General features: G+C 39.3%; 1 protein-coding gene and 1 non-coding gene across 2 annotated transcripts in view; one reads left to right on the top strand and one right to left on the bottom strand.

Moving 5' to 3' along the window:
• LOC144666469 (cadherin-23-like) overlaps positions 1-26,057 on the top strand; it is a 51,194-nt gene that overhangs the window by 7,316 nt on the left and 17,821 nt on the right. The window contains 30 exon segments of the mRNA XM_078527906.1: positions 1,325-1,414; positions 2,122-2,220; positions 3,836-3,937; positions 4,551-4,676; positions 5,554-5,632; positions 6,131-6,234; positions 6,784-6,966; positions 7,873-8,007; positions 8,429-8,593; positions 9,312-9,379; positions 9,634-9,880; positions 10,627-10,665; positions 11,018-11,134; positions 11,758-11,802; positions 11,804-11,887; positions 12,625-12,849; positions 13,498-13,734; positions 14,373-14,516; positions 14,982-15,162; positions 16,025-16,149; positions 16,637-16,948; positions 18,458-18,577; positions 19,212-19,278; positions 19,897-20,247; positions 20,892-21,820; positions 22,434-22,547; positions 23,420-23,597; positions 24,286-24,380; positions 24,884-25,024; positions 25,567-25,666. Of these exon segments, the coding sequence (XP_078384032.1) occupies positions 1,325-1,414; positions 2,122-2,220; positions 3,836-3,937; positions 4,551-4,676; positions 5,554-5,632; positions 6,131-6,234; positions 6,784-6,966; positions 7,873-8,007; positions 8,429-8,593; positions 9,312-9,379; positions 9,634-9,880; positions 10,627-10,665; positions 11,018-11,134; positions 11,758-11,802; positions 11,804-11,887; positions 12,625-12,849; positions 13,498-13,734; positions 14,373-14,516; positions 14,982-15,162; positions 16,025-16,149; positions 16,637-16,948; positions 18,458-18,577; positions 19,212-19,278; positions 19,897-20,247; positions 20,892-21,820; positions 22,434-22,547; positions 23,420-23,597; positions 24,286-24,380; positions 24,884-25,024; positions 25,567-25,666 (5,002 nt within the window).
• On the bottom strand, positions 17,319-17,391 carry Trnag-acc (transfer RNA glycine (anticodon ACC)). Its single transcript has one exon. It is a non-coding gene; the product is annotated as a tRNA-Gly (tRNA).

Raw genomic sequence — 26,057 nt, 5'->3', positions numbered from 1 at the left:
AATTCCAAATCGTATTGTACAACTATACAATACTCAAGATAAAAGAACAAACACTTCAATGTACACTCTTTTGAAATCGAACAAAATGAAAAGATACCTAATTAAGTTTGTTATGGCTTCGCTTCGGAAAATGCATATTTTGAAATTAAAAAAAAGAAAACAATTCTAACAGTCGAAATATTTTAGGAAACTTTTAAATACGATACTTAAGATCATGGTGTTGAATAAACAATCCGTAATAATTACCTAAAGTGTTATCGATAAGTTAGGGAAAGAATATAATTGATCAATCCGAAGAAGAAAGTAATTACTCTTTTCGATGCGAAACCAAACACGCTTAATCAAAGAAAAATTCTAAAGATACCGACAACGTTACAATACTATTTTTAAACCTGAATTTACATCAATTATTTGTTGATCACGTTTTCGCGAGTTTCGCACGGATACCATCAAAATTACACTTTTTGTTCTTTAACACAATTAATATACCGTAAAATGTCTGAGCTTATACAACTTGGTCATACGTTTTGAGTGGGCTTGTAAACTGGGGAAACTTATATCTGGGGCTACTTTTAGCGGCTTACAAAACTGTCTGGAAATTAGCTGATATGGAACGACTTATTAAGCGCACTAAAAAGAACCCACTCTGATTAAATATTCCATTTGGGATTCTGCTCGGAGACTTACTAGTTGTATATTTCTAATTCAAGAAAAATGTTCTGTGAAGACGTAAATAAGTTAGAATGGAAAAGTTATGGGGGGAAGGCATATGAGGTACCCTGTTTTATGGGTCAAATGAGTCTATGAGTTATGAGACAATGAGTCAAGATAATTTTTACACAAAGTAGGTGATTATCTATTGAACCACGCTCTCCCGTTATACGAGTAAGCTTAAAAGCACTCTAGCTTACTTACGGTTAGTTCTACTTTGGTTTGCTTGCGGTTATTTGCACTCTGGTTTGCTTGCGGTTAGGTCCACTCTGGTTTTCTTGGGGCTAGCTTTTATGTGTTTTTAAAACGGCAGCAATAGTTTCACTTTAAAAACTCTAATTAAAGATTTAACTCATTGACTCATGACTCATTTGATTCATAAAAACTTTACTCTCAAGGCATATATCTGGGGAAACTTATGACTAGAATGTTCTTTTTAGTTAGCCGGAAAGATATGCCTACAATAAAAGAGGACTATAAACGGGGAGAGGGTTTGGGGGGGGGGGGGGGGGGAGGCAGGGTAGGCTTCTATTTATATATTTTCATATATTACAGATTTGAAAGACACTAAAGCTACACTATGTTACTAATGAAACCTTGTTTCCAACACCAGACAGAAAAATTTTTTATTCTCTTCGTTGTTGACGTTAATGACAACACACCCATATTCATAAGTACTCCATATTTGGCCAGAATTTCAGAGGTAAGATTCATGGATGTTGTTTGCTTTAAATGGTTTCAATTTGAAATTAATTTTACGCTACAATGTGCACTGGTGAGTCATGTCTTTCACTTAAGGCTGTCCCACAGATGCTCGAAATTTCCCAAAAATTTCAGCTCGAGAGTTGCTTCAACATCCATAAAGTTGCTCGAAAGTTGCTCCAAAATATTCCAAAACGTTGCATTTTTAAATTTCTTCAAATAGATGCTAATTTTTTTAAGGGGATATTTTTAAGCATTTTCAGGCAATTTCGCTACAACGGAAGTAACTACATAACTTTTTCAGGCCAAAATTTGTTGAATTACAAGAATTTCCTTCACATTTGTTCCACTGAGAGCAATCGTAAAGATACCGATGACGTCATCTTTGCTGACGAGTTTTTAATGCTGAATGAGCTGAAAGTTAAAACACCTTCGGAATTTCCTCGGAAATCTTCGGCAAACGTCGCTCATCTTCGGAAAAATTTGAAATATTCTCTGAAAAGTTCGTGTGGCCTTCGAACAACACTCGGACAATATTCGAAAATTGCTCAGAATACAAAAAATTGCTCGAAATATGAAAAGTTGCCAAGCACCTTTGGGACAGCCAGTATCTTCACCGTTCCATAAATTTGCAAGAAAAGAATATGCAACCAACATGGAGCCCAAGCTTATTCAAATAACATCTACATAACATATTTTCCATTCTAGAATGACACCATTGGTCATCCTGTGATTCAAGTTAGTGCCGTTGACAGAGACCAGGGGCAGAATAGAATATTATCGTACATGTTCAGCCCATCCACACAGGCAAGTTTATATAGAGTGCTTGGAATTACAATTCTTCTTTTATGGAAAGTATTTATACGTGTACCTCAACTCAAGGTTTTTGCAAGCGATAATTTAGAAAATGTTTCTTATTTAATTGCCTTCTTGGGCTTTCATCCATGCTTTGTGCTAAGTCATTTCTCCAGTTTCTCAATCAAAGTGTATTTCCAACTAGGGAGCAGGGGTGGCGCAGTGGTGAGAGCGCTTGCTTCCGATATATGTGGCCCGGGTTCGATTCCGGCCCGGTACCATATGTGGGTTGAGTTTGTTGTTGGTTCTCGCCTTGCTCCGAGAGTTTTTGTCCGGGTTCTCCGGTTTTCCTATCTCCACATAAACCAAAAGTCCAATTCCAATTCGATCTTCGATGCATGTACACTTCCTAACGAGCTCCTGTGAGCTCTTCTGTGTTACGTGGGTAAATAATTACATTACATAATCTCTTTCTTCATGAGTAGCTTTGCCGCCTTGCCTGTTTGTCTACCCCAGTGTCAGCAAAAAAAAAAAAAAAAAACCAGTGTCATAGTCTGCCTGTTACATCATTCGTTCTTTCTCCAGTACTCTTTGTTGGTGGATGTGGCGATGCCCTGGTTGCATAGAACATGTGCATATACTGGCATCTTCTACATTCCTCATTGAACTTTTCTTAAACCTGTCCCAGGAGTAGCTAGCTTGCGTTTCCAGCTCACCGAATGACTACATTATTACCAGCTGCTTCCAGGACGGCCTCTCTATCCCTCCTCTCTTCTAGCGAGTTATCCAGGCCTACGTTTTTTAACTATTGTTTCAAAATAAAATTTGAAAACTTCTTTTATGTAAGTGCCTTCATCACGTAAGACAGATATTACTTTGTTGTGAGTATAACGCGACTTTAAAGACAGCCTCTCTAGCCCTCCTCTCTTCTTGCAAGTTATCCAGCGGCCTTATTTCAGCTAGTGTCTTACTGATTTTATAAAATTTAAAAACTTCTTTTATGTAAGTGTCTCCATCACATAAGACAGCTATAACTGTTGTGAGTATAAGTCACGACTAACATCCGTTCTGTACATTTGTTCTTTGTGCTAACTGTCTCCTTTGATTTCTCTTTGAAGGGTTCAATAAGCCCCTGGAAGGTTAGCAAACTTTTTCTTCTGTATCTTTTCTTTTTCTGCCCTGCTATCTACATTGTTGCATTCTACATGTATCCACGAAGACACTTTCAGGGCCCCTATTGATAGCAATGGTGTAAGCTTCTCAGTGGGCTTCCCAAACTAAATAAAGACTTCTCTCACACACACTGTGAATACCATTGATAATTTTAACAATAATATATCTTTCTTTCCGTCATTGAATGATGTTCTGTTTCATTTTGTTATTGGTTACTCATAACCTAACACACAGGCTGTTTGTTTGTTTCTAGCGTATATCTTTCTTTTCTCCTTTGTCACTTGTCTTCCTATTGCCTACATTTGTTACACTGCGATTGCGAATTCAGCTGTTCAAAAGGGTGGATAACATAACCTACAAGATAAATCCGTCGTTGGGCAATCATTATTCAGTGTATGACACTGTTAATTAAACCAACTTGTCAGTGCCAATAGTAATTTATTTTCTTCAACAGACGAACACCTTTGCAATAAGCAACCATGACGGCAAAATAACAGTCAACGGACCTCTCGATTTCGAGAAAGTGCAGCGATACACGCTATTCGTCACTGCAAAGGTAATTAACAAAATACTTACTTCAACCTACATATAGCATGTACATATAATGTGAGCGGTCACATGACCTTCCAGTTCCAGACCTTCCAGATCTATTAAAAGTTGTTCAGTAGTTTCCGCCATAATTCTCCGTTCGTGCGAATTCGATACTTATTTAATGCTGAAAGATCGACGTGGGATAGAACGCCGACGGACCAACAAGTGATCTATTCAAATGATGTGAAAGGAAGTCTGGATCATCCAGTTGATTTGTAGTTAATAACTCAAAGAATAGCAGCACTTGATTGCGCCAGTAAAGAATAGATAAATGTTGGCGAACTCAAGCTGGTGTGTGAGCGACACAACAACAGTTGGCAAACAAGTTGGCAAACTGTTGGCGAGAATAGAGACAAGTTCTATTTGTCGCCAACAGTTGGCCAACTTGTTTGCCGTTGTTGTGTCGTTCACGTACACCAACTTGAGTTTGCCAACACGAGTTCGCCATTAGTTTGTCGTGTGAAGGTCGCTTTAGATATGATAACATTCAATCTGGCAACACGCGTCGCTGGTTATCTGTAAACTGATAAAATTACATCGCACGTGGATTAATTGTCAATAACTTCTTCCTCTGACAGGACGGTGGGGACCCTCCTCGGGAGTCAGAAACAACAGTCATTGTGGATGTTACTGATGTCAGCGACAATCCACCCAAGTTTCTCAGACCTATTTATCTCGAACAGATCCCAGAAAACAAAGCAAAGGTACGGGGTTATTAAAATAATTGCTCTATTATTTTTCTGTTCTGTATGTCCAGACTTGTCCCTTGTAGGCGAGTTCAGTTAAGAAAAGCCAACGTGTTGATATGAAGAAAAGTTGGCTCCCCCCCATATAATCTTCATAGCATCAAAATCTAAAGTAATTAGATTTACCCTCGGACGTACAGGAGGGAGGGGGGTGGATGCCAACCCCCCCCCCCCCCCGTAAGGTTTTTCCGAAATTTTGAAAAGAGGATTTACTCTACAATGCTGAAACTTTTAGTAGCTGTTCATTCATCCCTTGCGGAAATCTTGATATACCAACCATGTGCCCATGATATTTGCCGTTGCCATGGCAACGTCATAATAACAAGCAGGTCTGGCCAAAAATCATCATTTTTAACAGTTTTCTTTATTTTTTCCAGCTTTTTGAAACAGAATTCAACGATTTGTTTATTTTTACATTCCATAAGCATTCTGGCCTGATTTTGCATCAATTTCCGCTATTTTGTGACTTTCTAAGAAAATAGTGAAATCCAAGATGGCGGATCCAATAAAGTGGCTCTAATGACGTCACGTGATGTCATATGACCTCACAGCCAACAAAAATTATGTCATCTTATAGAATAAGCGACGGGGTTTCTACTCAGTGCAAAATAATTTCGCTGTTCCTTAACAGAACTCAACCCGTCCCCACCCCACCCCCACCCCTCTTTGTACGATGGTGGGGGAATGAATTTGCTTTACGTCAGAGGGTTAAAAAATGTAATATGTAAATGATGTGAGATTGTCCTACCTAGATTAGCAATTCCGACCAACAGGCCAGTCAACTGTATGTAAAATGTCAATTTAACAAGTGTAAATCTGTAACCTTTGTTTTTAGGGCTCGCTGATCGTACAAGTACAAGCAGTTGACGGAGATGCTGGTGTTGGCAATGCAGTGTCATACGAAATAATAAGTGGTCAGTGTGACAGTGTATGTTATGATAAACATTAAAGGAAAAAAATGATGATTGATGTTTAAAACTTGGTACTAATATAAGAGATATTAATTTATGAGTGATACAAGTAGTTAATCTAATAGCTAACGTCAGGTGATCATGTCTCACGTACTCTATGGCTTTCTGAGGCTGCAAAGAAAAAAAAGATAAAGATCTGTTTGCTATTACAGAAAATCAATGATAGGTCGCAAATAATAGTGGCACTTGGTTGGATTTATAATTAAAGAATAAAAAGCTTGTAGTCACCTGGACCTCATATAGTGTGGTAAATCTTACTCAGACTAAACGTTGATAAGATTCAGAATGCCCGTTCGTTCGTTCGTTCGTTCGTTCGTTCGTTCGTTCGTTCGTTCGTTCGTTCGTTCGTTTTCCTTCCTTCCTTCCTTCGGGCAGTTATATATGCTATTGAGTGACGTTAAGAAGTTTTATAAAGCTGTCTTCTTATCTTTCTGTGATCAGGTAACGATGAAGGGCTATTTGCTATTGACGAAAACTCTGGAAACTTAACCGTGAATGGAACGATAGATGCAGAGAATACGGACTTCTTTAGCATTACTATTCGGGTAATCTGTGCGACATTTTTCTTTATTTGACTCATTATACAGAAATAGGACAATGTCTGTTGGAGTACTATAACTGGTCGATTCCTTAAATTCAGATTTACTGATCATGCATATCCACAAAGATTGCCTTTCATTGGCGGAACAAACATATGGGCATACATAAACTTATATAAGTAATTCCTTGTAAAGACATAAGAAAACATAGGTTCATTCTCTTATTTTAACTTGCGTACTTGTCAGTTTAATTTACTATTGTTTTAATGCTCTGGGATGCGACGAGGAAAGCAGAGGGAGAAAGAAATTCAATATAATTTACAAAACGAATAGAAGTGGAGAAACTACATTCTTAAAAAAACATCACGTTTATGTAAAAGTGTTTTCCTGTTTAAAAGTATCCTTAGCTACAATTTTTGCCTCGTGTGTCTCTACAACATGACATACACAATATTCCATTGTTTTATTAAACGAACTGGTAAATAACCATTGGTTTGAATGCAAGCATTTTATTTTTATTTTCTGACGTCGCTTGCATTTTTGCTCACTGCTCAGGCGTCTGAAGTAGTCGACCCATCTTCTAACTCAACCGCTGTGGTGTTAATAACAGTCCTGGACACTAATGACAACTCGCCCCAGTTTCTGCAGAATAGTTATCACTTCAGCATCAGAGAGGACCTGGCACTACCTGGTTACATTGTCACTGATCAGTTTAATGTGCAGGATAAAGATATATATGTAAGTACGCGTATGATAAAAATGAGCGAAATTGTTAGTTTTTAAAGAAACAGTTATACTGCGCCAGCGAGCAAGTGAAACACTATATTGATTATCAGTTTGATGTCCAGATTGAAGCAAATTAACCACCTAGCAAATTTGGAAAAGCAGACATTTCGAGCTTAAGCCCTTTGTCGGAGCAAAGTGAACTTTTTAATGAGCAGGACGTGAAGATGTGTTTACAAGAAGCTTAAATAGCTATAGAACTCTTGATTGAAAGTCGTTCCTTAACCTGTCAGTAAAGCATTTGAAAAACCAGTCACAAATTAAGGTCATGCGTCTGCTGTTTGTGTGATTGACTTTGTTGTTGTTGTTGTTGCTGTTGTTGTCGTTGTTTTTTTAATCACGGCCAGTGGCAACGACAGCAGAACTTCAGTAATGTCTTGATATAATCTTGCCTCTTTTTATCAAGTTTTTGCCTTTATTTTCGCAAATACTGAAATAACCCCCTGATTCCTGCAATCAGGTCAAATCCCTTCAAATGCATTTCTCAAAACCTAAAAGTTGGAGTATTCCCAAAATTTTAAATAGCCTTATGACTTTGGGCTACTGGCAAGTACGCCGCCACGGATATTAAGTATTGACAAATATTCATCGTACTGAGTATAGTCTGGTGTGAAAAACCGATAAACAAATATCGTAACTAAAAAAAGCCATCGATTTAGTTAATGTACTGTCTTGCTGGTAACGTCCGATGAACTTTAGACAAACTTAGTGATTGTTTATTTTTACAGCATTCATTTGTTTCTTTCTCGAATTAGCATTGGAGTTGATGCGGGCCATGGCCGGTTTAATAAGTTCTTATTATATCTGGTGTTCTTTCATGTATTTTTATTTGATACTCATACTAGTTTTTTTCTCTTTTAGCCTCAAAATCGCCAGTTTCAATATTCTTTATCCGGAGAAGACAGCAGATACTTTACAATTGACCCCTCCTCTGGACTTCTGACAGTAAATGCCAGCTTGGATTATGAGCAAAGAAAATTTAATTTTTCTTTCAAGGTAATCATCATCATCATCATCATCATTGTTTTAAATAGTTGTCGTTGTTAACACCTGCAGTTACAAGCTTTATTCAGTTGTCTAAGTTAGATCATAAAGACGGCTGCGTTATCTTTCAGTCGCAATGCGACTTTTCCTCCGTGTTTTAGAAATTTTTAGTTCTCACGCGCAGCTTGGAACTGACACTAGTTACGCACGCCCAATCAGCGATAACGTTTTCAAACCAGGTGTTCCCACGAACAAAATTCACCAATAGTGTTGCAAAACTCTCCAGAATCGCCTACCACAAAATAATGTATTCAGTAATCTCTAGCTAAGGTTCTAGATCTGTAATTAAAATTTACCAGCAGTAGCTTAATTTTACTTTATTTTGTATTTTATCACTCTTTTACTATACTGTCTTTGACTGCATTATTCTTAGGTATTAGCCAATGAAACCGACACTAGCGAGAAGCTGTCAGGATTCGCCCTTGTCGAAGTTGAATTGATTAACATAAACGACAACGAACCAATGTTCAATAAAAGTTCATACAACTTCACCTTCGATGAGGAAATTCCTATTGATGATATCATCGCAACAGTAACGGTATGTATTTCAATAAAAGCTGTATTTCAAGCTAGCCATTCTTAAACCATTTTACTATTTTCCAGTTTTGACCATCCGAATAACACATTCTAAATTTTAAAAAAGAATCACTTAAGCCAACCAGGCGTCCATAGTCCACAGCGTATATGTTAATTTTTATGATATTAAGATTTCTTAGAATACACTCTTTTTATTTTATAAGAATATAGTTTATAAGAATATCGAGGCTGAAATTTGCGAATTTTTAAGAATATTTTAAGAATAGACCCGAGGATGAGATTTTGAAAAAAATATTATTTTGAGCTGAAAATTTGTAAATACAATACGATTAAATATGTTTTTAACTGAACCGTATAAATTCCTTTATTACTCTAAACGGAAAAATCTTTAACTAGCCAGTAAAACGATAAAAACCTTCACTAACCAAATGTTCGATGCTTATTACAGTTCGATGAACGGTACATTTATTACATAATTATGTATGATGTACAGCACAAAAAAAGGAAAAATGCCAAACAGAATTATCAAAGAATGTTTATTAGAATATTTTTAGACTGAAATCGACAGAAAAATAAAAAATATTTAAGCCTGGGTCGGAAAAAAATATTCTTATAAAATAAAAAGAGTGATGTATAATATTATAGGCAACCCGTTAATTACGATGAATACTGGTTACTTAACAATTGAACCACCGTTTTTGTTTCGCCCAATTCTTTAGGCTACAGATGCTGACCTTGGTTCTTATGGAGAAATTAAGTACGAGCTTTATGGCACTGGGGCTTCAAGGTAAATAGCATGAATTCCAAATTATGTTCAGGTTAAAAAACAACAACTTTGAAATTCTTGGGATACTAGAATAACCGAACGCTTAAGTGACTTATTGATTAATTGGCGCTGTGATCTGTGTCTTCGTCGTGGTTCAGTTTAAACGCAAAACAAGTTGGATAATTGAAACCCGTGGTTATCGATCAGGTTCAATTCATTTCAATTCATTTGGAGAACAAAATTTACTAAAAATGTTCCTTTTTACTTTCCTACAGCTTCACAGTGGAGGCCACAAATGGCACCATCAAAACCACCAAAGTGCTGGATTACGAGAAAAACACAGAGTTTGTGTTTTTTATGCTCGCAAACGATGGAGGGAGATTTTTTGAGGAAAACAAGAATTACGTGACTACAATCCGAGTTGTACTGAACGACGTGAACGACAACGATCCAGTTTTTCTGAATACACCATATACTGTAGATATTATGGAGAACCAAACGGATATAGTCTTTGTCTATCAGGTCTGTTAATATCCACTTTTATTAAGAATAAACTAGCCATGGTCGGGGACGAAAAGAGAGGGGGATGCCCCCCCGGGGGGGTTTTTGTGGGGCGCTTTTTTTTCTTCCCTTCCGTTGGGGCGGGGGGAGAATTTTTTTTTATTTTATTTTTTTCATAAAATTTTTTAAAATTTTTATATTTTTAAAATTTTTATATTTTTAAAAATAATTTAAAATTTTTTAATTATTATATATGTACATATTGTATTTTTACTTATTTTTAGACGTTGGTGTGATATCCGTATGGACTTTTTAACAACTTATTAAATGTAGATGTAGATGTAGATGTAGATGTAGATGTATATTACAATTCCTGAGCTTTGATTGGTTTACAGGCCATGGTATATGAGCTTATATACCATAGACCACAAATATGGTAGGTGTGCGCATCAGGAAGAACCACCGGGGAGCTCAAATATTGCAATTCTTTGGGTGTTTTTAATTAAAACAATTATTCCACTCGCGCCTGTTGGATATGAGATCGTTCTAGCTATCTACCATCTCATATCCAACGCGTGCTCCGATGGAATAATTGTTAATCATAAGTGACAAATATAAACATTTGATTCTTATTAAAATTTATATGTTTCTTGATCCTCTAATTATAAGTGACTTCCCTTCCCCCCCCCCCCCCACCCTCTTATACGTCCGAGGACTCATGCTCTAGCAAGGACAACAAGCAACTAAGAATTTGTCCGCTTTTTTAGGTATCAGCATCTGATCTGGACAGCGGAGACAACGCAAAGGTAATAAACGCTAGCGCTAATAATTATTTGACCGATGATAACAAAATACATGTAATGGTTGTTTATAACTTTGCAATGGCCCGTACGAAGTGAGGTAGCCTAATGCCGGTTAGTGGTCGGGTGATCCAGGGTTTGAGCCCTTGCTGGGGTCATTGTGTTGTGTTCAATCCCCCTTTTCACCCAGGCGGTTAAATGGGTACCGGGGAATTTAATGCTTGAGGGTAACCATGCGATGGACCAGCATCTCAACAGGGGGAATGGAAATGGGAGTGAAGCTTTTCATTGTATAAAATTTAGTAAGTAATCTAATGACAGGTTATTTTTTACTTTACTTTCTTTCTTTTCTGTTTAGATTTCCTTTAACATAACTGATGGAAATACCGGGGATGCTTTTGCTGTTAACGACAGTGGAGTGGTGACAACAACTAAGAAGCTTGACCGGGAAACAGTGTCGTCTTATTCACTTACGGTGAGATGCCAATTACTTCAATATGGAAAATTTCCAATTTATACCGTAATGTAGTATCTAGCTTGAGGGGAAAAAGAATGGGGTCTTTCTTTACCCACGACGTTTCTACCCATGCTCAAAGGACGTTCCGTGGAGTATTCCTATAGAAAGCTTGTTAGGTTAGCATGTGCCGCAGGATAGGGCCATGGTTTTTGAATTTCTCAATCATCACAGAGGCATCATTAAAAATTACCCCTTTTGGCATTGTGATCCCGGCGTTATCCTTAGATTAGGTTCTTTTGAAAGAAATATATTGGCTAAAGTTTCAGCTCGTAAATGTCCAGCTAAAAGAAAAAGATGCGGTCTAGCTATTAAAAGTAAACTTTCCGCCGTGTTCCAGAAAAGAAACAAAAACGACCTTCTCGGCAACGTTAACTAGAAGCAAAAGAGGATGAAGTAAGATAGTTGATTGGCCTCTCTTGTTATAAATATAAGTTATTAGTAGTCTGTCTAGCCTTCTTCACACTTTATCAGGTGCATTAGTCCCTTAGTCACATTTATTTTGACCTAAATGAAGGTACTAGCTGTAAAAATTTATTTATCTTGCGGAAACATCGATGGCTATACTTTTTATTGTGTATCAGATAATGGCGTACGATCATGGAAACCCGCCTAGAAACACCACAACCAGTTCTGGCTGTAATTGTGCTCGACAAGAACGATAATCCACCTGTGATATCTGGCGGTGCATACCTTAGAACAAATGTTAGCGAAGTAAGTCGAAAAACCAGCAGCAGAATTTGATTTTATTTCACAACCCGTTTGTATTTCAGAGTCGAATTATGAGTTCTTATATATGAGTCCATTTGGCCACTAATTATCATGCATCTTTGAAGGCAATTCATGTTACGTTACTTTCAAAAGCGTGATTTGCCCAAACAATCTGGTCCAAAATACAATACTTCTCTCTCCTCGAGATCATGAAGATGGGTATTGCCAGTTGGTACAGGCCAATTCTTTGGATGGCCTAGGATAGACAAGCACCGCATTCCGGAGAAAAATCGATATCTCTGAAACTGAAACTTTATTTACCCTCGGTATATATGAGCCGTGTTAGAGCTCTAGCAAGTACTTGCAAATGAAACCGAGCATTTTACAGTATACAACACAATGCGCAAAGATAGACCACAACACCGGGAACTCCGTGCCCTACTCTTTTCGATAATTGTGTGGGTTCTTTAACGTTCCCTGCTGATTATAACACTGAAGATGCAGGAGACGGGGCCTACGGTTTATCGTCCTTATCCGAGAAGTGGAAACCCGCCTAGAAACACCACAACAGTTCTGGCTGTCACTGTGCTCGACAAGAACGATAATCCACCTGTGATTTCTGGCGGTGCACAATTAACGCTGCAGATTAACTAGCTATAGTGCATCGATGAGCAACATGCACCAAGGTCCTACAACATCAAGGATTTAACTACTTTACATTTCCTTTTTTTTCTCTTCAGGGTAAAGGCGGGGGAACAGTTGTTTACACTATACAAGCGTCTGATCGAGATGAAGGCATCAACGAAAAATTAACATATGCCATATCGTCAGGTCACAATGGAGAATTCATCTTGAACAGTAACACTGGAGTACTGGAGATATCTCCTACCGGATTGGACAGGGAGCTACATTCAAACTACAATCTGACAATAAATGTCACCGATGCGGGAAATCCAGTGTTATGGGTACGTTGACTCATATTTTCGTCAAAGCACTTAAAGGAAAAGTAAAGGAAAAGTAACTTAGAAAAGCATATATCATTGCAAGAAATGTGTCTCGTCGTGCATGTATCAAAGTTACATGAGGCACACGAGGTACCCTGGTTTAATTCACATACCGTAAGGTTTCGAAAGTAAAGAAACCCGTTGCTTTTGGATTTAAGAGGCAAGCCTTCTCCTATCGCTATTTCTAGAAGGTCTCAACTTGTTTTGCGGAGGAGGGGGAAGTTGACTACTTTCCTGTCAGTAATAGCAAAACGTGTACCATTTGTGGGCCATTCATAAAATAAAATAAAAATGTTTTGGAAATTCGTAGAAAGAATCAGTTTGTTTTTGTTTTTACATAGAGAGAAAACTAAAAGACAATTGAAATAATTTTCTATTACATCAGAAACGACGGACGGAGTTGTATATTTTCTTTCGAATAAGATCTAAAATAAAAGGCGTATTAGTTTGGTACAGCTTGTTGTCTGCCTTGTTGTCTCAATAAGAAGTCAAGTTACGTTTGAGCTCGTTCCTTCGGAAGGTCACTAACTTCAGAGGTTGGGTATCGTTATACTTTCCAAACTATTACGGGGTATGTTAACATTTTAATTTTTTTACATTTTTTTGCAGGACTCTACAGTTTTACATGTAAAGATACTCGATATAAACGACAACTCTCCAGAGTTTGTTCCCAGTCCTTCAGCATCACTCTCCACTTACATCAGGCATACCGACGAAGGTCCAGGAAGTGTAGGCAGTGTCATTATTGATGTTAATGCTACAGACAAAGATGAGGGGAGCAACGCCGAGATATTATATTCTTTGTCTGGTGACGAACATGGCTACTTCCATTTGAATGCATCCACGGTAAGTTTGACATCCTTAGTAGTATTCACTCCCCCTCCCCCCAAGGAATGTTGGAAAATATTGAAGTGGGATTTCACTTGGGGGTGCTAGAACTTTCAGATCCTTCTCTTTCTCCCTGCGCAGCATTGAAGCTGGTTATTCAGTACCATGCAAATCGCGGCCTAATGGTTAGAGCCCTGGACTCCGGGTTCGAGCCCAAGCTGGGGTCATTGTGTTGTAAGTTTTTGGGAAGATACTTTAATCGGATTAGAACCTCTCTTCACCCAGTGCGTATAAATGATCAGGTCCCCGCGAATTTAATGCTGGGGGGGTAACCCTGCGATGTACTAGCATCCCATCCGGGGGGAGTAGAAATACTCCTTATCGGCCATAATGCTACGGACACTGGGATAAGCTCCGGCTGTATGGGTCACTAGGCTCGTCGACCCCAGACTTTACCTACCTTTCTCTATTGATCAGGCTTGACTGCAAAGTGCACCATTCAGCTTCAACCGTAGCACAGTGGTTGTATAAACGTGTTCGCGATAACTGAGGGGTTCAACTTTACATAATTCTTAGGATTCTTTCGCTTCTTTGGTGTGTGATACATGAGTTGTTAAAGGTGCTTAAAGGAAATTTTTTCCTTGTTTATTTTACAGGGTGTTTTAGCTGTGCGTAAAGTTTTGGATAGGGAGAACTCCGAGATGACTTTGGATGCAAAGGAAAGAGGAGTGTTTTCTCTTGATATTGCAGCTACGGACCAAGCACAGCCTACCAACACGCGAAAATCTTCTACTGTTAGGGTAACATAACTGCATTCTTTTTCTTTTTGGCTCTCCCATTAGAGTTGCTCCGCTTAATCATGGGGAGGCATCTCTCTCCGCCCGTGCCGCCATGTGCTGTGCGCCGTTCCATGTTTGTTGTCTTCTCTTTTCGCCGAGATCACGACATTCATTCTCCACTCTCGAATCAGTTCATTCTCCTTGTCAATACTAAGAAACTGATTAAAATTTGCCGATCATTTAAACTTCTTAGTTTGCCCACTCAGAAATTGCTTGCTTGATTTGTGTCACGTGAAAACTTACGTGGCGGTTAGCAGCTATCGTGTATGAGGTGCTCACAATGCAAATTAGTCAATGATAGCTCGCAGTGGGCAGTGTTGTATTTTCTTTTTTCACATATATACGAAGCTCTTCCTTCAGCTGTTTATCCTTTGGTTCAGCTCTGCTGCAAACTTGTTCTATTGTTCTCTTCTTTTTTTCCTTAAGGTAACTGTTATAGTCAATGACATCAACGACAACACGCCACAGTTTGTTGATCCACCCCAGTCCACTCACATCAGCGAGGCGGCACGGCCTGGCAGTAACGTTATTCAGGTCCCAGCTGAAGATAAGGATCTGGGATTCGCCGGCAAAGTTGTATACAATATAACTCACGGAAATGCCGATGGTAAGTCACAATGTTGTATGGATCCTCAATTAGTTTCCAAATTTGTGCCCTCCATTCCTCGATACGTATACTTACCTATTTTCACGAAATAATTTTAATGCTCAAACATAAAAGCCAAAGTAGACGCTCGATCTTATCTTATTATTTTTCGAATAAAGACGCCTAGGAGAACATAATATGTAGCAAAATGCACGATAAGGTGGCCTTCACAAGACAGCTGAAACTCGATCAGGAAAACAACTTAATTCTTTGCCATCTAATCGCGCCTTCATCTTGTCGTTACACATTAAAACATGCCAAGCTATCTTATAAATATGGCATGTACTAAAACCCGAAACAACGAAACGAAACCACCGAAACGAAACGAGCGAAACCACCGAAACCACCGAAACGACCGAAACGAAACCGCCGAAACAACCGAAACGGCCGAAACGAGACGAAATCACCGAAACAAGCAAAACCCATTACAATTATTGAGAGCTTACCGTAAACAGGCTAACCGGAGTGAATAGTAGGCTACTAACCGGAGTGTGTAGTAGGCTAACCGGAGTGTATAGTAGGCTAACCGGGGTTTATAGTAGGCTAATCGGAGTGTAAAGTAGGCTAAACGGGGTGTATAGTACGGTAAGTGACGGAATTCTTGAAGTTTTGCTTGTTTCGGTGATTTCGTTTCGTTTCGCTCGTTTCGGTTGTTTCGGCGGTTTCGTTTCGCTCGTTTCGGCGGTTTCGGTCGTTCGTTTCGGTGGTTTCGTTTCGTTGTTTCGGGTTTTAGTATATGCCTATAAATATTACTGAAAGATACATCCGTGCCTTCTTTCGATCGCGATCTTAACTTATTTCCCTGTATATTTTACCACTCTAGGTAACTTTGAAATAACTCCTAGTGGTTACATCCTGGTCAAGAAAGCGTTAGATGCTGAAGTAAAATCTTTGTATAACTTGACTATCGAAGCAAAGGACAAGGGTGAACCAAGCCGATCTAATACTGTAAGTAATTATTTACTGTAAGTTAAATTAATCCGCGCAGGAATGTTTGTAAAAAATTCCCTAAACCTCACTTTTCATGGCAATAATAATGCTAATGATAATAATTATTAATAACTTATATTGCGCAAGTATCAATTTACGATTTTCACTTGCGCATTACAATATTTGTAAAAATTAAAACTACTAAAAAGCCCTTAAGATAAATAAAAATACTAAAATACATCTTTGGTGCAAACACTAGTTAATAAAAAGTACAAATTAGCTAAAATTCATACTAAACTGGTGTTAACTAGCGCCAATAGTTTATACAAAACAGCGTTAATATCTTTCTCTTGACCTGCCCCTGCCACCCCCTTACCCTGCCCCTTCCGGATCCCTTCCCCATCACCCTAGCCCTCGCCCGCTCCCTAGCCATTACTATTACACTAACCCTTACCATTACTTAATTACCTTGACCTTAATTCTCCTTTCCAATCGTACTTTGCAGACGGTAGTATCAATCGTTGTTGACGATGTAAACGATAATGACCCATTCTTCAACCAGTCGTCGTACCTTGCTCACGTGATGGAAAATTCCAACGTGACAACCAGTGTCGTGAAAGTTTACGCAACGGACCAGGATCAGGATGCAAATGGCCGTGTGTACTACACGATCACAAATGGCAATACAGGAGACGCGTTTGCGATCGATAATGAAACAGGAGTTGTTACAGTTAATGGACCCATTAACAGGGAGAATATGAAAGAATATCTACTCACGATACAGGCGGAGGACGCGGGCCATCCATCCAGTAGGAAGGTGAGGCTTATGCCAGAACGAAACAATGCATGAATCTTGGACACTAAAGAGACACTGTGAAGTGTGAATACTTTGTTTACCCTCGGATTGTAGAGTACCTTTTTAACATAGCTAATATCTCCGAGCATTTCAACAGTACAACGGCACAATGGGCAAAGACCAGACCACAACTCCGGGAACTTTGTGCCCTACTCTTTACGATAAGTGTGTGGGTTCGTTTACGTCCCCTGCTGACCATAACACTAAAGATGCAGGAGACGGGGCCTACGGTTTATCGTCCTTATCCGAGAAGACTAGAATATCTAACCATTTGCAGTTGTTATTGCAAAGGTAGCATATTCTCCTCAGTTATTTTAAGACCCTGAGTGTTGGTCCGGTCTGGGACTCGAACCCGAGACCTCCCGCACGGTAGTCCGGCGCTCTACCAACTGAGCTAACCAGGCGGCGGTATAGACCCAAAAATAAAATAAAAAAAAAAATTCCAAAAAAAAAAAAAAGGAAACCCAATAAATTCCCAAAAAAAAAAATAATTTTACTGCCCCCTTGGATATCGTTATATCGAGCCAGTTCCACTGTATATACATTAAAGGGACACTGTCACGAGACTTGTTCAGCTTGTCAGTAAAAAGTACTAAAATTGGCGAAATGCGCCTAGAACATCAAGATTAAGATAAAAATTAAATTGTTGTAGGAGGTAGTGGGAAGCTGATTTCAGTTTTTAGCTGTTTTTTTCCGGGTCAGAAGGACGGAACTTGAAAACGTCAGCCTAACTTTTTGTTGAGAAAAGTTGAGATCTAAAGTTCCTGATGGCATCACAATAGTATCACTTGTTTGAAGCTTCAGTACACTTGCATAGTAATTTTTAACAAAACTGGATCACTATTCATAGGTTTCCATACATCTTTAGGCTCTTGAGTGTGAAGCTCGTGGCATGCGACTGAAAAATCGTCATTATACATGTGTCATCATACTTCTGTCAATGCGCATACGTCACTTATGAACATTCAAATCAAGTAGTATTTATGATGATATTTTTTTTTAACTGAACCTAGTTTAATGGCCTAAGCCCTCACGACTTTCCTGTAGCTTAGTGGTAGAACATTCTGAGTAGTTTCCAGGAAGGCATAGGTTCGACTCCCGTTTGGAGGACTCTGAATGTTTTCCGAGTATGCCTGTCACTGACTGTCTCTTCATAAAAACGACTGTTGGAGCTCTGGTAGCTAGCGTGCCTCTTTTTTCGCGCTGTCCTTGGCCTCCGATTGGATAATGTCTGTTTGAAAGAATGTGAAGTTAAAGTGGTCACACTTCTGGGCTCCTTGCCGTAACAGTTGCACAAGCTGTGCATAGTGATAATCCAAGTTTCTTGTATTGATTTTGTAAAAGGTTCGAATTCATTTAGTAAAAATAGGCATTTTTGTGTGAGTGAGAGTATTTAAGTTTAATTTCAATGTTTTCTCCATGGATACGCCATCATGCAGCAATGCGATGTTTTCTTGTTTGTATTTTCAGGCATTTGCGGACCTTACAATTCAAGTCCTCGATGAGAACGACAACCCACCGGTGTTCAAAGAAAACTCTTATGAGGCAGCAATTGCAGAGAACTCCGCAGCAGGAATGACTGTTGTACCTGTAAGTGGGAAGTTCCCTACCATAAAATAAAATGAAAGAAAAGTTGGAACAACATACACAGAATTAATCATAGAAAAGCTGCGCGCAAAGTCAAGTAAAAGCTGAAAGGAATGCTCTGACTGTCACGAAATTTTGCTGCATGTCGTCAACAACTAGTCATGTTCCTGATGTTGGGCATCGTGAACAATTACGATGTCTCTTGTTTTTGTTTTGTTTTTGTTTGTTTGTTGTTTTTTGTTTGTTTGTTTGTTTGTTTTTGTTAGGTTATGAAGCGGACTAAGCTTAACATACTGTTAGAAAGCCTCTACGATTGTAATGATTGGAATGGTTTTTTCATATATAGCTAAATGTATATATCAAACACGAGATCGAGAGAAATTGTTACATCACATTTCCAAACAACGAGAAGAGACTTGAAAATACAACGCACAGCGGAGAATTTGTAACGAAATGTCTCTAGCGTTTGATATGACTTCTCAATCCAACCTTAAACTAAGTAGTAAACGGACAAATAAAATAAAATAGTAAAATTCTATTTTAATCGAGATCACATAGCGCAGGATGAGTATTAATTCAAGAGCTTCTCATCGTCAATGCAAATTGAGTAATTTGCTCTCTCTCTTCCTTTCCACAGACAGTCGCCATAAGCGCAACAGATGCAGATGAAGGCGCCAATGCTGAGATCTCATTTTCTCTTCAAGGTGAGACTTGCAGTGAACATAGCTACAACATTACAGTTGTGACAGATTCTAGTCTCGTGAAACTGAGGGCGATTGACGAGTGGCCAGTCATTCATCTGATTTTTCAGGTTTACGCGTTCTTATTAGTCCACAAAGAATCAATAAGGGGATTGGTTCCTGGGGTCAAGTTTTATCCAACTCCTCCTAAAATGTTCTGCAATTGGTTTAGGTAACCGAAACCAATGTGGAATTGCACGCATTTTAGGCATCCTACTGATGAACAATTACGGCAATTAGATATTTTCAGGAGCGCCATTACGTTCATGGTCTGTCCCCTAAGAATTACTGTATGTCACATTTTTGGGGGTTTTACTATTCCTTCTGAATTAAAGTCGTGAATAAGTCACTTCAAAGCTGCACGTAGTTCATCTCCTAGCGAAGTGGATTAAAATGCATGAATGAGAGCTACCTTTAAAAGAGACTTAATAAATATTTTATAGTTCTGCTTTGCCCAGCCCTCATCGAAAAATACTAAGTTCGCATTCTTCACTTGCAAGTCAAAGCAGGAACAAAAACTAGACCTATATTTTCCCAATTCCAACCTAACACTAGCTCAATGATATCTTTTTTTACATACAGGTCATGGATCAGATAATTTCGTGATTAACTCAACAACAGCAGTTATCACTACACGCTACAACAATTCTCTTGACAGAGAAACGAATGATACTTACTATTTGACTCTTATCGCCTCCGATGGTGGCAACAAAACGTCGTCCGTCCCACTAGTAGTCAAAATTACTGACGTCAATGACGAACGCCCCCGGTTCAGTCAGCAAGTGTACTATGCAAACGTGTCCGAGGACGCTGCTCGTGGCACAACAGTCAGGAGGGTGACAGCCACGGATCTCGACTTCCTTGTTCTGAATCAAGAGATCACATATACTTCGACCGGAGCTGATGCTAAGTTTTACATAAACAGGGCAACAGGTCAGTAAATGGCTTATAGAATTATAATTTAGTTTTTATTTAGAAGAACATATTAGCTTATATAACGCACATTAGTAAAAAGCTATTAAAAAATGACCAGACCTGGTAATTTTCTGGCTTCGTTGAATCCTTGCTCAATCCAATTTGAGTCTGATTTAGAATGCCAAAGAAACAAAAACGTCTAGAACCAGATTCTGGCCTGTTATTCTCTTCTTTAGTAGAGAGCTGCTCGATCATACCCGGGGAAAAAATGCCGAGTTCATAAAAATGATGACGTATACACGTTGGCCCTATGTGAGTCGGCTATGTAGGAAAATTTCGGTGAATTCAGTCGATTTATTTCGTAGGCACTTTAAAGTGGTCCGGTGTTCAGGTTAAAGAAACGCCCTTGTGGATTTTGTCTGCCTTCAAATCTCTGGCGAGCATAAAGGTCCCACTTGATCTGTTACACAGGAGTGTAACCTTAACCTAAATATTCACATTCAAGCTTGTGATGGATCTCAAACTAACAAACGTAGAATTTGAAAAAGCCTACATTACTAGCTCTAACTTATCCTCTAGTATTCTGATTATCTCTGCTTGTATCAATGCCCTTATTCTTTACAAATATCGGCATAAACTGAAAAGTCCCTTTTCCATTCCAGGTGATATAATTGTAGATTCCAGCCTGGATCGAGAATTCAAGAGTCACTATATACTTTACGTCACTGCATCAAACATCGGACAAAATGCAATGGAAGGAGAGTGCCTAGTAAACATTACGGTCACTGACGTCATCGACGAAAAACCTTTCTTTGAAAGCGATGTGCTAACATTTCACGTGTCGGAGAATGCTTCTATTGGTACGAATGTAACACAGCTCAAAGCCCAAGACAAGGACATAGGTGATACGCTTACTTATTCACTTACTGAAAGAGATTCGTGTGGACATTTTCATATAAACCGGACTACGGGTGTGATAACAACTGCTGCAGACCTCGACAGAGAAAACATGACTGAGCATGTGATATACGTGCAAGCTACCGATAGCGTTAATCTGACATCGGACGAAGTAAAAATTGTGATCAAGGTTGATGATGTCAATGATCGCGCGCCAGTCTTTACAGAAGCCATGTACGTTCAGGATTACCGCGAGGAATCACCGAAGGACACGAGTATACTGACGGTTACGGCAAATGATGCCGATATTGGCATAAACGCCGAGATAAGATTCAGTATCGTAGGCAATGCTACAAAATACGTAAAAATTGACCCCGTCAGTGGACTTATTTCCCAGGCTGATAACGAGCTCGATCGAGAGTTATCACCTCATTTTAACTTCACCGTTCGTGCAACTGACATGGGTTCTCCACCGTTGTCGACCGAAGTTAATGTGACTCTCAACTTAGTCGATATCAACGATAACAGCCCGGCTTTTAACGAAACTGTATATCAGGCTTATGTCATGGAGAATCAGCCAATAGGCACTCCGCTTCTGGTTGTCACGGCAACCGACAAAGACGAAGGAACCAACGCAAGGCTTTCCTATGGACTTCATGGAGGCAATTTCCGTTTCAATATCGACCAAGATACTGTAAGATATATTTCAAAGTCTATAACAGTAATATTTTAAGATTATTCATAAATATGTGTCAACATTAGGTACTAGCTTAAGTCTACCTGTTCAACATAAAAGTTTTTCATCAATTTTCTTAATAAAAATAGTCATATCATCACAAAAACTGAAACGCATGACTATTCCTGCAGATGTTTGGCAGTAATTAGGTCAATATTGTATCAAATTAAAAAAAAAAAACCCTACCCCTCACCCTAAATATCTGAATCTAAGATAGACTAACCATTTATTCTGTCTATACTTCGTATCGCGTTCTACTAATGCATTCGTTATTTGCAACCCAGTGTACTTTAGATAGTGTGCTTAGCTTTTGTTTTTATGAAATGGTGGCTTAAGATTGGCTCTTCATATAATCTGTTGTTTAATCATAGGAACAATCCCTTCTGAATACTGCTAATGACTTCACTCAATTTGTCTCTCTTTTTCTCTGTTATTGTGGGGCTCTTCTTGCGCGTTCACACTTGAAGAGACCACTATATGAGCTCATGAATATGCGAACATAACGCCCCATTAATTCTGCCCGATGACAGCTTTTACGGCGCCAAAATAACTTCATTTATTGGCTCCTTAGGGAAATATTACCACTGCTGTTCGCTTGGACCGAGAGCAAGCTGGTGCTGATTCGTATACCTTAACCATATTGGCTGCAGACGATGCAATACGAAGCCGACAGGGTACCACACAGGTAAACAAAAAACACTCTCATGCACGTTCCTTTTTTGTCCCATCAAACAATAGTGAGGGTACACAGGCTCGACTCTCAATCCTGGCTCTGAGATCTCGCTTACCTACAGGCAACATTGAATTTGCATGCAAGTCACACTCCTGTTCAGCTGCTAAAATAAACGAAATTGGTCCATTTTCAGCATTGCTGTTTGCCATCTTGAAACACGGTGGCATGCGAGAACCATCAAGCTATTGGGTATTATTTTAGCTAGACTGTTCGCAGCCCCCTATTTTTCTCTGAACTCGTAGAGATCGATCGTTGAGTTCCCTACCCACGGGTTTTTTGCATTTTCCCCAGTTTCGCTCGCGTTCAGAACCAAGATGGCAGCCCGACGTTGAACTCAACGATCGATCTCTACGACTTCACGAAATAATACGGGATTGCGAACAGCCTATTTTTGGCCTTCTTCAACCAAGTTCAAATGGCTTTTGGCTTTTGGCTGCGAGAAAATTAAAGCTAAGACGGAATGCATTCTTTCCAAACCCAAATTCCATGCAAATGTTTGTTGAGTTATTGCTACAACCAAGACAAAAAGAGTTCTGACGGTTGTAAATACTTGCCCGATTACAGAGAGTCTCGAACTGCTTTAAGATCCCCACCCCCTGCTCCCCATATCGAGGTCGCTATTAGCTCAACATTGCATACGGAAGGGAAGGGGACGAACAAAGGTGCAAAGCTTCCCAACATTCTTGTCTGAAGTTGTAGTTTCTCAATTGTCGTTCATTGTTAGACAGGATAGCATTATTTTAGCTGTTGGTAGTATAGAGTGAACGATATCATTAATAAGAGAACGGCGATTCATGTGTACCTTTTATTTGTTTTCTTTGCAGGTTATTGTGACTGTCTTGGATGATAATGATCATCCACCAGTGTTTACACGACTAAATTACGAGTTCCAAGTGGCTGAAAATGTTGACATTGGCCATCTCGTGGGAACAGTGACTGCATCGGATAACGACGAGGGATTAAACGCAAAGATATCTTTTCTTATAAAAGCAGACAATGAAAGTGAGTAGACTTTAATTATCTACAAAAGATAGGCAAGTAGACAGTGCACCTCGCGTGCGAACTGGGGAGGAAGGGGAGTGGAAGTGATAATGGGGGGCTGAATGGGGAAATAAGGACGATAGAAGGAAGCTATCTCAGGGCTGGTTACTTCCATTTTATATGAAAAAGACGGGATAATCGTCGGAAATTTTGAATTTTACTCTCCAAAATGAGGCTGATCTGGGTATTGCTCAAACTTTTTTTTGTTGACTCCTAAAAGACAACATTTTTAATTCATGCTTGATCGCTCTTGACTGCCAATAGTGTGGTGGCGGGTTTTTTATTCCTTTGCGTGCAACCCCAAACGAGACCTTACCGGCTAAAAATTATTAGCGTTTTGTCATGTGTGACAGTGAGACCAGAATACGTAATTTATATTACCCTAAACAAGAGGACGAGTATGCCCGTCCCTTTTATATGGGAGTCCCCTCCAGGATAGCTATCAGACGGAACTGGCAGATCTGAGAGATCTGAGGAAACCCGACAGATCACAGGATAGTGGATAAAGTGATGACGAGAATTGTTACCCTCACTGCTTGCGATGCTTCCTCATGGTATGATACATGCCGGCAAATTGTTAGGTAGTTCCATGTGACTGTGGCTTCTTTTTCTTTAAATTAACTCAAATTATTCGTTTATTTCTTTTCAGGTCTTCCTTTCAGTGTAAATGAAACAACTGGCGATATCAAGACTACTGGAAAACTGGACAGAGAAACAAACAACACCTTCACACTAATCATCATTGTAAGAATACAGTATTAGTATTTTTTGCCATTGAATCGCCTTCGTGTTGTACGATAGCTGAACGAAAACAGTTGCGAGTGTCTGCAGTCAATGCTTGCATTTTTATTGCTCTGCTTTTTCGTCTGCTTTTGCAGGGACGGCGGAGCAATTTTCCAAGTGGGGGGGCTGACTAGTGACTTGAAGTGGGGGGGCTTAAAAGACCCTTCTCTTAATAAGTCTTTATTTTTTGGACATTCTGGAGGGGGGGGGCTAAAGCCCCCCCAGCCCCCCGGCTCCGCCGTCCCTGTTTTGTCTGCTTTCCTTTCGTCTCCTTGCCTCGCCTATACTTTCTTCTGCTCTGTATTGCTCAGCATTGCACTCCATTGTTTAGTAATGTTCTACATTGCTGTGGACTGGTGTGCTTTACTCTACTCTTCTTTGCTCTCTGCTCTTCTTTCCTCCTCCCCATCTCTTCTCTATCGATTCCCTTCTATTCTTCTTTAATTTTATATTTTATTTCCCAGGCACGAGACAGCGGAAGTAACCCTCTGGAAAGCAACGCAACCATGCAAATTGTAATTACTGATGTCAATGACAATGCGCCAACATTCCAGCGAGCCTTCTACAACGTCACAGTTCGAGAGAGCACTTTCCCTAAGACCTTGGTATGATTTCTTCATAAACTATCACAACTTACTTTCGGTTATAAAATGTTAGCTTTGCGTTGCAAAACACTTATAGCGCATCTTTGAAAATGCGCTAATAATTATAATGCACTTTAGTAAAAAAACACATCCGCGTTCTATTGGAAATCCGCGAAACTGATTGGTTCTCCCACTGTTTTCTATTCGCTGATAAAACACAATCAAGCACGCGTTGCTCTTTAAAAATAGACATTCTTTCTCGAGTTTTGGCTTAAATAAAAGTACATAAAATGTAGGTTTTGGAATGCAATCCTTGAGAGTTTCTACTAAAACTATTAGACTACTCCCTCTCTCTCGTTTTGTATGAGCGATAGCCAATTCGGCTTCGCCTCGTTGACACTTCGCTTATAGAAAACTCGGGCTCGTATCCTAATTGTTAAATAGAATACATTTTGTTTTGCAAAAATTACTGTCTATGGCTCATGATCATGTAGGTTGGTAACACACTTTCAGTTAAATTGGCACTGATGAAAAGTTATTATGTTTTCCTCTTTATTCTGTAGGTGGCAACAGTTTCTGCTACCGATCCTGACGAAGGAGGTAACGGTCAGTTTCGATACAGCATTGAGAGTGGGGATCCTGATGATCAGTTTGCAATAGATGGTATGAATACTTTTCACCTTATTAACATAACTGTTGCAAAAAAGGGACTGCTTTTCAAAATGGCATTTAGGATCCCATTAGGGGCGGAGGGCCTTGGAGGGGATATTGTCGTCCACACGCCATACGGTTATGTGGCACTGGATGGGATTTTAGTTGAATTCTGCCAATTTGTGATGGGGTTCCACTTGTGACCTTTTAGTTATGTTGTAGCATTGTGGAGAGCGTTTATAAATTGAAACATTATCATAACAGTCGGTCTAACTTATTTTTTAACCTCAAATGAGTTAGCAAATGAAAACCTTTCTAATCTTAAGAGGGGAGATTTCCTAGACTGCAGCGGAGAACCCCCCAAATTTTCTAAGTATGCACCCCCCCCCCCCCCTCACCACCC

The sequence above is a fragment of the Oculina patagonica genome, chromosome 9, assembly GCF_052425735.1.
Source record: "Oculina patagonica isolate OP01 chromosome 9, crgOcupat, whole genome shotgun sequence".
Lineage (NCBI taxonomy): Eukaryota > Metazoa > Cnidaria > Anthozoa > Scleractinia > Oculinidae > Oculina > Oculina patagonica.
The sequence above is the reverse complement of the archived record's forward strand: the minus strand, read 5'-3'. Positions and strand labels throughout refer to the sequence as shown.